The sequence below is a fragment of the Mytilus galloprovincialis genome, chromosome 11 (assembly GCF_965363235.1).
Source record: "Mytilus galloprovincialis chromosome 11, xbMytGall1.hap1.1, whole genome shotgun sequence".
In the NCBI taxonomy this organism is placed as follows: Eukaryota; Metazoa; Mollusca; class Bivalvia; order Mytilida; family Mytilidae; genus Mytilus; species Mytilus galloprovincialis.
In genome coordinates this window covers 15,801,000-15,812,370 of record NC_134848.1, presented here as the reverse complement: position 1 = coordinate 15,812,370, position 11,371 = coordinate 15,801,000, and the positions used below count along the sequence as shown (strand labels likewise).

General features: G+C 31.1%; 1 protein-coding gene across 3 annotated transcripts; it reads right to left on the bottom strand.

Annotated features, from left to right (window-relative positions):
* Nucleotides 1-485: 485 nt before the first annotated feature.
* Nucleotides 486-10,461, bottom strand: LOC143051019 (uncharacterized). Of its 3 annotated transcripts, none has more exons than XR_012970542.1 (5): nucleotides 10,369-10,461; nucleotides 7,857-7,892; nucleotides 4,458-5,649; nucleotides 2,108-2,336; nucleotides 486-562 (listed from the first exon to the last, which is right to left on the bottom strand). XR_012970542.1 is itself a non-coding variant. In XM_076224093.1 (5 exons), the coding sequence occupies exons 1-5, from the start codon at nucleotides 10,430-10,432 to the stop codon at nucleotides 553-555; spliced, it is 519 nt and encodes a 172-aa protein (XP_076080208.1). In that variant the 5' UTR covers nucleotides 10,433-10,455; the 3' UTR covers nucleotides 486-552. The 3 variants fall into 3 exon arrangements, 2 of the variants coding, with proteins under 2 accessions (XP_076080208.1, XP_076080209.1); XM_076224093.1 differs by having other exon boundaries at nucleotides 5,470-5,649; nucleotides 10,369-10,455; XM_076224094.1 differs by lacking the exon at nucleotides 4,458-5,649 and having other exon boundaries at nucleotides 10,369-10,455.
* Nucleotides 10,462-11,371: the final 910 nt, after the last annotated feature.

Genomic DNA, 11,371 nt, shown 5'->3' with positions numbered 1-11,371 from the left:
GTACCTTTGATAAATATTTTCCATGACCAAGAAAACTGCTAAGTTATATAGTAATAATATTAACATAAGAAGATGTGGTATAATAACAGATAACATTAATACATGTATCTACGGGAGACATAAATGACGTCGATGTAAGCCAATCTACATCACACCTACGACATTTAACAATGAGAACATTACGTAACATATTGCAAACTATTAAATACCGATATCATAAACGCAAATAGTTCCAATCGTCCAAACCAACGGCATGTCAAAGATTAATGTACAAAATCATTCCCTTTGTCTCAACTCTGGACCCCAAGTTCCGTCCCCTCACTAATCCTTGATCCCCACTAGACTCACGCTCGCCTCTCTCTCATTAAATCACACATTCAATCCCTTCATCTCTTTTCCACCTCATCATTCTAATATTCTTACAAAATCAATTGGCACATATTCGAAGGAAGACGGGCAAGACAAAAAACAATACTATACAGTTATACAGTTTTGTTTGAGATTTTATTATGGCGGTATGTTCTCCTTGTCTGGTCATTCTCGTCATGGTGGTTAGTCAAATCTGCAAAGTAGAAAATAAGATATGAGTTATCTTAAGGAGGGGTACTATAGTGTTCATATATTAAAATCAATTAGTGAAATTTAAGAAAAGTTACAGGTAAATGACTGGACTATGCTCTATTAATGCATGTGATAGAGACATAGTCGGGTAGTCATACGAAGAAGATGTAAAAATGTGTATGATAATGTTATGAATTGTTAACTATAAGACACTTTGAGTCCTCATTTTTATTTTGATTTCAAACGCGTTTTGTTTGCCCAGGGTAGTTACCATGGTAACTTAGGGTTTCCGGCATTATTTCAGTATCACATTTAGCGATGAAATAGAAACGAGAAAACAAAAATCCAGGTATATTTTATTTCATCTATATAATTCTACATCATACAATATGTAATCATTTTCACACAGTATTCAATTTTGCTGTATATGATTATATTTTTGTCTCATTAAAACCAATGATTCATGCTTTAAATATGTCCGTGTGAAGACAACCTGTATATAAATCAATTCGTCTCCAAAAGGTCATCACTATGAAATGTGACGCTGGAAACAAAAAGAGTTAAAAAGGCCAAATAAAGTACAAAGTTAAAGAGCATTAAGGACCAACAGTTCCTAAAATTGTGGCCAAATACAGCTAAAGTAATATATTCTGTAGGTAGAAAATCCTTAGTATTTTAATAATGTAAAGTTTTGTTAACAGTTATTTTATAATTATGACCATATCAATGATAAATGATGTCAACACAGAAGTGAAATTGAGAAAGGAAATGGTGAATGTGTCAAAGCGACAACAACCCGACCATAGAGCAGACAACAGCCGAAGGCCACCAATAGGTCTTCAATGAAGCGAGTAACTCCCGCACCCGTAGGTGTCCTTCAGCTGGCTATTTAAAAATGTGTATACTAGTACAGTGATAATGGACGTCATACTAAACTCCGAATTATACACAAGAAACTAAAATTAAAAATCATACAAGAATAACAAAAGCCAGAGGCTTCTGACTTGGGAAAGGCGCAAAATTGCGGCGGGGTAAAACATGTTTATGAGATCTCAACCCTCCCCCTATACCTCTAGCCAATGTAGAAAAGTAAACGCATAACAATAAGACTACTGGGCTGGTGATACCCTCGGAAAATAATAACTCCACTAGCAGTGGCATTGAATGTAATTTTTAACAATTGAGTTTGCGAAATAGTTGTTTTCTGTAATACATTCCAGCACTTTTGAGTATGTTATTTGTAATACACATCATAAGTGTAAATAGTATACGTTGAATGGTATTTTTTTCTTTTAATCTCATAGATGTTATAGAATTTTCAATACAATGGGATATATTTAATTTCAAGATCAATTGACAAAATACGTTTGCTTACCATGTTCTAGAATAACATATTTATGTTCTTGCTTGTGTATTGTTTATTTGTGTTTTGTTTTAAGCAATTCGATTAAGTAGATTTTACACAAAGAAATATCTTATATAAAACAAAATGAAAAAAAAAACAAATCAGTTATATATAACTATTAAAAATTATAACATATCCTACCTTGATTCACATATAAAACTATAAGGCTGAATTACGCATGCCACTCTTCTTGCGGCATACCACTTCAAGTTATAAATAAAACCACAACTGTCTACTTCAATGGTTTTTGGCTCTCTATCTGCCCAGTCGTCAAACATGTTTGATTCTGTCGTATTTTTAGATTGCCACTCATAGTTAATGCCGTTCCTTGACTCTAATCCAATATTAAAAGAAGCAGATTTCACCAAATCTACAACAAATAGTTGAAATAAAAATAGTAAAGTAGACACATATTTTAAATAGTGTTGACTTTGTTAACAAAACTTTCAGCTGTTCAACTTAAAACAAGTTAGTCCATAAATACAGCTTAGTATGCATCAAATATTGATCTCATGCTTCAATTGTGCACATTTTCTGTAAAAATATTAAAACAGCACCTGCATATCAAGTATATATATATAAAATTAATATAAAGATCCATGTTATTACAAATTATAGAAAAATTATAGAAAACTACATCGGCTCTAACTCAAACTTTCTACAATTTTATGTTAAGGGGTCCTGCAATCTTTTAACAGCTTCCTAAATGCTAATTTGTTAACTTGTTTCAGCCGTCCCCCTTTTTCCTGAAAAATTTGGTTGATTATATAGGGAATCACTGAAGCATGACTGAAGAGTGCCCCCTCTTAGGCAGTCAATGGGGACCCACTTATGAAAATTTCTGGATCCGTCACTGAACTGCGTAATCGGACCAGTTGTTCTACCTTTTAGTCAAATGCGTTTTGTTAAAATATACATTTTCACTCTTTTTGTCTTTTAGGAAAATGTTGTTTGTGCTGTTTTTATACCCTTCTACAACGATATTTGTTTAACATGCACAAGTTTAACAATTGCAGTTGTCCAACGCAATCATTATTTTAAACGTTGTTTCCAATATAATTGTTTATATATATATAAATATATATGTATATTCCATTTGATACAATAACCAGGATATTGCATTTTCAATCTTCAATGTTCTTTATAAAGGATTGCCACTTTAAAGAGGGGCGGGATATAGCAAAGTAGTATTAAGTCTTACGAAAACAAACATTTAAACACTAACATGGCATAGATATCGACACAAACTCAGATCGCAGATGCAAACCACAACATAGAACGATAAAGACAGAGCAGGAACATCCTTAGTCAAAAGTGCTGCGTAGGGGTAGGGAGCTCCTGCTCTACAATTGACACTCGAAAATCTACTCATTTATCATACGTTGATACGTTTAAACGAAGAACAGTAATATTATGGAACGCTTTGGCATCATCTAAATACTAAATCATTGACCGCGTGTGGGGTATTGAAATGACAGAAGAAAAGAGTATTTCCAGTAGAAACAACACAGATACTGAAAACTTATTAAATTTAAAACCAGAGCAAATTCAATACTAAAACTTTTTTTTCAAAATTAACGTTAATCACATATAGCATATGGACATTCAAACTAAAAGGTCGATCATACACTGACACAACCAACTTGACAAAAAAAAACAAGAAAGCACAATCTAAAGACAATCATTTGTAAACAGAGCATACAATAAAAAACCTAATACTGATAAATTGGAACCTCACAAAAAAACAGGGAAGGGTAAGAAGATCATGGTATATATATGATATCTGTCATGTTTTTCGTGAAATACAGACATTCTATCACCCTCGATAAAAAAAGGTAATTTGTAATCAGAATGTCTCTAGTATAGAAATGTTTACAGGAAATACAAGCTCCGAAACATTGAAGTAATTGAGTACATATTTCGTATGCAGACGCTGGTGGTATTTTCCTATAAAAAAAATAGACAGTTTACAATTGAGAACCTTAATTCTACTATTTTATGGGGGTGTTTTTTGTGATGGCCGTTTTGATAAGTTGCATGTCAAAATAAGATTTACGTTTTGTCTAATTAAGTTATTGATTTTTAATACTATGGCATATATCTTATTTTAAGATTAATTAACAAAATACAAGTACTAATCAAGTTCACGAATAACTGAATAAATGAACTGGTTTTCTTCTTTGTTGTTTATTTCCACCAGAGTCCCACACATAGAAAGGCAATATTCCTGCAAAACATTATTTGATAAGACAGTAAACCACCTTCAAAAGATAGCGTATACATAACGTAAAGTAAATGTTAAGAGTACTTCTTTGAAATAAGATAAAATTATAAAATAATTTAATACAAATATGCACACATTACAAACACATATCAATTAAAAACGCATATATCAATCATTTATATATTTAATTAATAGGTTTTTTTTTCACAAATCTTCGATATTACTGTATAATGTTTTGAATTATAATATATATGTGTATCGATTCACCTTTGCCTCTACAGTAGTCTTGTGAGTTTTAACAAGTGTGTATGTCGAACCCCTGAAAGCATGAACATAAGCTTCGAGATCATCTGGAACACCTGAAGATAGATGATAGCGAAATTTCAAAATGACATTTTATAGTACTGACGAAACTTCTTACTATTTAAGATATCAAAATATAAATGCAGATTCACCCTGTTGTTTTTTGCAAATACAATATTTGGTTTTGCTTTTATTTCTTAACAAGAATAGAAAGTGTCGTTAGGGGTAAACCCTATTTTATCAGGTTTTGTGTTCATACTTGATATTAATGTTGAAATGAAAATATAAATACAATAATACTGATTTAAACAATCCTTACGTACACTATTTAGTAAAACATTACTGAAGTTCTCTACTCAGTTTCAAAATATCAAGCCTTTCATTACACTAGTATATAATAATAAAGGATTTATATAGGAACCAAAGACATGAAAAAAACATAGGTCCGTGTGCTTGGTTTAAATATATATGTCATTGAATTTTTTTCGAAAAAAAATTTCTCTCTATACTCTTCATAGCATTATCACTCTCAAAATGAAGTTCTCAAAACCTTTTAAAAAATGATAAGAATTTTATAAGACTTTACCAAATGGCTTGTTATTATACATGTAAAATGTTTATAAAAAGAAAAATGGGGGTTTGTGGGAAAAAAGAAATGTAAGGCAATTAAATCGATATAACCAGAAGATTCCAAAAATCTGACGAAAATTCTAAAACATGACAGGCGAGCAACCTGTACATTAATGTTGATTGTAAACGACGTGCTTAACCCAAATACTGATCATTTTTACAACTTTCACAAAAGCAGATCTAATTTGGAGATTTATTTTAAACAGAGAGTAAAACGGAGCGATTTGAGATCCTTTTCATCGAAGCTTGCACCGGATCAGTGTTTGAAGCAGATAGAGAAAAGAATAACTCATAAATTTAGGTTAAAAATAAAAAAAAAAGTAAACTAATAAAACACAAATATTACATATAGCTCTAATCTGACCCCATACTCCAGACTCTAAACAAGTTATACTGGCAATCCCTACTAAAGAATAGCCAGTTGAACAGTCCAATATTTCCGTGTCACCAACTAATTTATTTTTCGTGGTAACAGTTATGTTCGAGTTCTTGCCACAGGTTCTGGTTAATAGGTCTGGACATTCAACTACAAATATATTTATAAAAATACATCGTATGGAAAACATACAGATCATATTCATAAGATATAACGAATTTTCAATACACGATGCTCTTCTACTTTGTAATTTATTTGACCTTTTTCACCTTTTTTTAAAGCGTCATTTATGAGTCTTATGCAAACGAACCCCGGATTTAGCGTACACAGCCTATCATGAGTTGATATACTATAGCAATATCAAAATATAATTACAAATCAGTTAACAAAGGTCTGTTTGTTTTACAATTCCTTGCCCATTTTATAAACTCAAACTCTTTTTGGGATTAGGAACAAGACACCTTTTATTAACAACCATGACAAATTGAATTGAGATAATGTGTTTGTATTTGTTATTTAAGGGAGTTCGCTTATCAGTTTCAAAATACATAGCTTTTCATTAAACTAGTCTATATTGATAGGGGATTAATAAAGGAATCAAAAGAGCAAAAAATGGGCTAATGTGCTTGTTTTCGATATATAAGCAATTGAAATTTTGATAGCGGGAAAATGTTTTCTCTTGATTTTTCGTAATTTTATCATTGACAACCTTAAGCTGTCAACAACTATTAAAAATTAATTAAAAGACTTTTTTCAGATGGATTATCAATATTCACGTAAAAGATTTAAAAAAAGGGAAAATGGAAAAAATTGTTTAAGGCATTTTAATGAATAAAACCAGTGGATTCCGAAAATCCGACAAAAAAATCCAAAATATGACAAGCGAACATCCATAAATGTGTTAATATCTAACATGTCTAATTAAAGCTTAGTGCAAACATAATAAAGCCTTTTTAAGATAAGAACTTGTATAGACTGTACTTTTGTAAATATAGACGATGCAGTTTCCTACTGAAATTAAATATGCTTCTAAAACTTAACACTATTACGTATCATGATTTTTTTTTTATCCTAGACTCATAATATTTTAAATATGGATTTGCCTTGAATTCTAAGAGTTTGAACTTATCTTTTATTATTACTACCCCTCACCCCGTTTCCCCCCCCCCCCCCCTTTTTAGTCTGAGTATACCTTTAGAATTCAATTTGTTCACTATTCCAAAGTATTTATTTTGTTTGGTTACATTCTTTGATTTAGGTTGCACTCTGTAACAAAGATTTTAGGAGAGATAAGAAAACCTCAACCTTGACGATTATGTTTTTATTGACTACCTTGGGTTTATATACCTATATTAATGATGAGTGTATTTACAACCACGCGGTCGATGTCACTGCTGGTGGAGTTTTAATTCCCCAACGGTAACACCAGCCCAGTAGTCAGCAAATCTGTGCTGACTTGCTTTATCGTTAAAATAGTCATCATCAAGTGTTAACTGTTTACAAAAGTTTTGAATTTTTGAAATACAATGTCCTTCTACCTCCGGAATAATTTTCCTGAGCTGTATTTGACAAACCTTTTAGGATGTTTGGTCCTCAATGCTTTTTAACTTCATAAACTTTTTTTTATTCTAGCTTCACTGATGAGTCTTTTGTAGACGAAACGCTCGTCTGGCGTAAATACAAAATTTAATCCTGGTATCTTTGATGAGTTTATTTATTTATATAAATTGCTGGAAAAGCTAACGGTTAGGGAAATATTTTCGAAAGAAGTGTATCATAATCTCTTTGTATGTGTTATATCACATGCGTTCCTAATATAAAATAAATTAATTACATGTATGTTCTATGAAATTTTTAGCATTTTGCAAATTTGAAAAAGTATCCAATAAATAAATGTAAATTAATTAAGAAGGAAATCTACCATAACATAACAAAATCAAACGGTCGATTTACATGATTGACTAAATCAACCAATGGAAAAAAAAGTTGACTTGTTACCAGCACTGTGCAACGAAAAGATGGGTTAAACCTTGTGTAATAGCTAACTAATTATAAAGCTTACAGTTGTATGCCAGTTGTTTATAATTTTGCTGATTAACAATATTAAGAGGGAACATGACCTTTTCCAGGACGTCGGGGTCGGCTGCTTTTTAGCCCGGGATTTCGGGATTGATCGTTTTTGGTCCGTGAATTCTTTTTTCGAATTTCGGGATGTCGGAATTTAAATTTATCTAAATTTGGGACATCGGGATTAAATGCTTTTAAACCTGGGATTTCGAGCTCAGGACCCCTCCGACCCCCCCCCTCTTTCCATATTGGACGGACACCCAAAAAAGATAGACATATTAATTACTTACCAACAGTTGGTCTCTTGTGACATCTTTTGCTTTTCACTGAAAGAATTAATATTAATATCAGTTTGAAGCTTATTAGGAAACTATGAAGTTTTGAAAAAAAGCTTATCCTAGAATTGAAAGTTCAAATGCTCTACAATTTTTTTCAAAGGTCAAAATATAGGGCTGTGCGGCATATTTTTAAGGTTTATATGCCCTGAACTTTTCAGAGTTTAAATTAACACTACCTTGAACGAAGGGTTACCACAGATTTCAATGTAAACAATACGCACGTGTATATTTACTGGTAACATTCCCAAGTTATGTCTCTATGAAATGAAACATAGAAAGCATAACTGGGAACCAGTATGTAAACAAAATTAATTTTCTATGAATATTCTAAATCTCCCCAAAAGAGGCGTGGTTTGAGAAACAGCTGTATTTACAAAGTGCAACCTTTTACGTCATCACCTGGAGAAACCTTATTTATTTTATCAATTTGAGGCTAATTAGGACACAAAAGTTGTACAATTAAGGAACAACGTTGTACTTTGTAATGCATTTTTTTTTGTTAACATCAAATTAAATGAGAACAACAGCCAAACTAAACGTGTTCATAGGAAACATTGGTAAAGCCAAGTTTATCTCATGTTTATCGGGATATTAAACCCATATTACTGCACATATGTGGACTCCAATTTTTTTATTCTCGAAAAATAGAAAATAGGAACCAGAGGGTAAATATCTAACAATCAGTATAATCACAATTGAATAGTCGTTAAATTCGTAAATATCTCAATGGTGCTAAAATACCATACCTGACCGAGCAGATCTCAACAAGTATCGCACCGCAGGTAAATTATCTCATTGTGATTGGTTTAATACCGTCACGTGGTGACCCCCTATGATATATCAACAAGTATGTTGCTGTTGAACATCATATACATCAACACATTATATTTTTGTATACTTTAAATCAAAGAAACGATCGGTGAAATTTGATTTGGTTTCATATTTGATATAAAAATATTTCTAATCATGACTTGTGCATTCATATAGAATGTACCTCCATGATGAATCATCATTAACTTTAGTTTCTACATATTTTATATCTTAATCACAGAAAATAATAAAACAGCGTTCCTATAATTTTGATCATTTAATATGAAAATGTTCGACTCGATTCTGTTAAACAACATGAATTGGCGGCTTTATTCGATACACATTTAAATAAGCTAAAGGATATGTTTGGTATTTTCTGTATTAAAGCCACTCTTGAAGCCTTCGGCTACATTTTGGTATGGCTGTTGTCTCTACAGAAAAAAAATATTTTTCCATTCTCAATTTAATATGTTTAATAGTAAAGTCAACATGGATTACTTTATTACATTGAAACAACACGTTTTATTATTTATTGCGTCCGAAGCGCTTTTCTAGATTTACCTTCATCAGGAACGCTCAATGCCAAACATTTGAAATCTGAAGATGTATGAGCACCGAAACCTTTGAATAGCTATATATATATATATATATATATGTCAAAATGCCTAAAAAAAATAGCCATATTCCTCTAAAGCCAACTTTGCCTGAGGGAGTTGAAATCTTAGTTTCTTAATAATTTATTTTTTTTACTAATTATCGAAGAAAGTAAATCCCGTTTGCCATGATATTCTGGGATTTTTTTCCATGTCGACAAATAAGTTTAACATGTTTAAGTATGTAAACAATACTGATATTATGACCGGATTCATATTGCTTATTCAAACTTCAACATTAACATGATTAATTTTCTAGAAATCTTGAAATTCAAATATTGAAAATTTTGCAAATATTTATCACGATCTGGTGCCAGAAAATAGTTCATTATTTTCCAATGAAAGATTTAAAAGAAAGTATAGTATCAAAAAATGGCATGGTATATTGAAGCAAAAATTGAAAGGGGTGGAAATTTTCATTTCACGATCTGGTGTCAAAACATAAATCGATGTTTTTATTTGAAAAGTTACAAAAACAAATATCAAAACGTGCTTGCTTAGTTTAATATAATAATTAGTGCAATTTAAAATGAATAAATGATATATTTTAGTTTTAAGTCGTACAATATGAAAAACAAATGGTAATTACAATCAATGGTTGAATAGCGCTTAACCTTAAGATACTGTACTAACCATAATAAAACTTCAGGTCTATTATCGCAAAAGAAGTATATTTTGATCCGAGCATTACTGACGAGTCTTATGTAGAAGAAACGCGCGTCATCATTATCATTAATCATATAAGTATTTATATATTTTTGTATATCCTGTTAAGTAAATCAATCATATAAATATTACTTAATACGTCTTATAATCCGTGTTTTATACTGTATTTTGTATTCTCATATAATTCGTTTTTAACAAGCATACGAGATACTTCAAGTGTTTTTGGTCGTGTTGACCATCTGTAAGAAACAATTGCAAGCTTGATACATTGCATATGATTTCAATGATGCTTTCCAAGTATTTCTACTCTTTAGATTTACAAATAAAAAACTTACTTTCAATGACTGGAACAAATAACAATCCCAAAAGAACGGTTATGGTGAGAATTACTGACTTCATCGTTGACGCTTTTAATGATTCAATTTAATACGTTACTGTGTTGTACATATAACCAACTGACAACAGTATATATACTCAATATCATTTGCCACATCAGGTATTGATTTAGGAAATTATCTAACAATTCACATCATGACCAATCAGACAATTATATGTAACAGACCATGGAAATCTTATTTGTTGTTGAGCTAAAAACGGTTTTGAAATTTATTCAATCTTCACTCAAGTGCAACACTACTCTCTATGTCGTTAACAATCATTCATGTGTTAGTGCATCACAAGTAGCCAAACTAGAAGTTAAAATTATGTGCCAGTTTAACAGTTAATTGAAAAGATAGTAAAGCAACAAAATTATAATAAAATCTTGAAACGGAAATGGAAACATTAGATCATACAGTTTGAGTTATCTTACAAGAAAAGGAACTATAGTATGATTGTCAATGAGACAACTCTTCATTAAAATAATTCCGTGTTATTTAACTTTGACTTCACATATTTGTAAAAATGTTCTGATTGATTGGTGTTTAACGCAATTGTCAGAACTATAGTGTTATTTCGTGATGGTCAGTTAATATTGGTGGCAAACAGTGGATTTTTCGGAAGGAACCAACGCGTCTAGATAAGTTGACAATCATATTCATTTAAGATTGGATTCGAGCGATCTTGCCATGTGTGAAATTCGACCTCACATTAATTGAAAAAAAAATCAACGGTAAGTTTGACAAAAAAATACAAGTGTTCATTATATTAAGTTAACTGCCATCGTTTTCCATAATAAACGCAAAAGTTATAGCTAAATATTACTTCAGTTGAAAAAAATACATGGTAATGGCATGCATTTTAATGTATTTTGCTATTTCTTAAGCAAATATTTATTATGTGCTTTCAGTAACATAGATGAAAACATTTTGTCGATTTCGTAGTATTAACATTGAAACA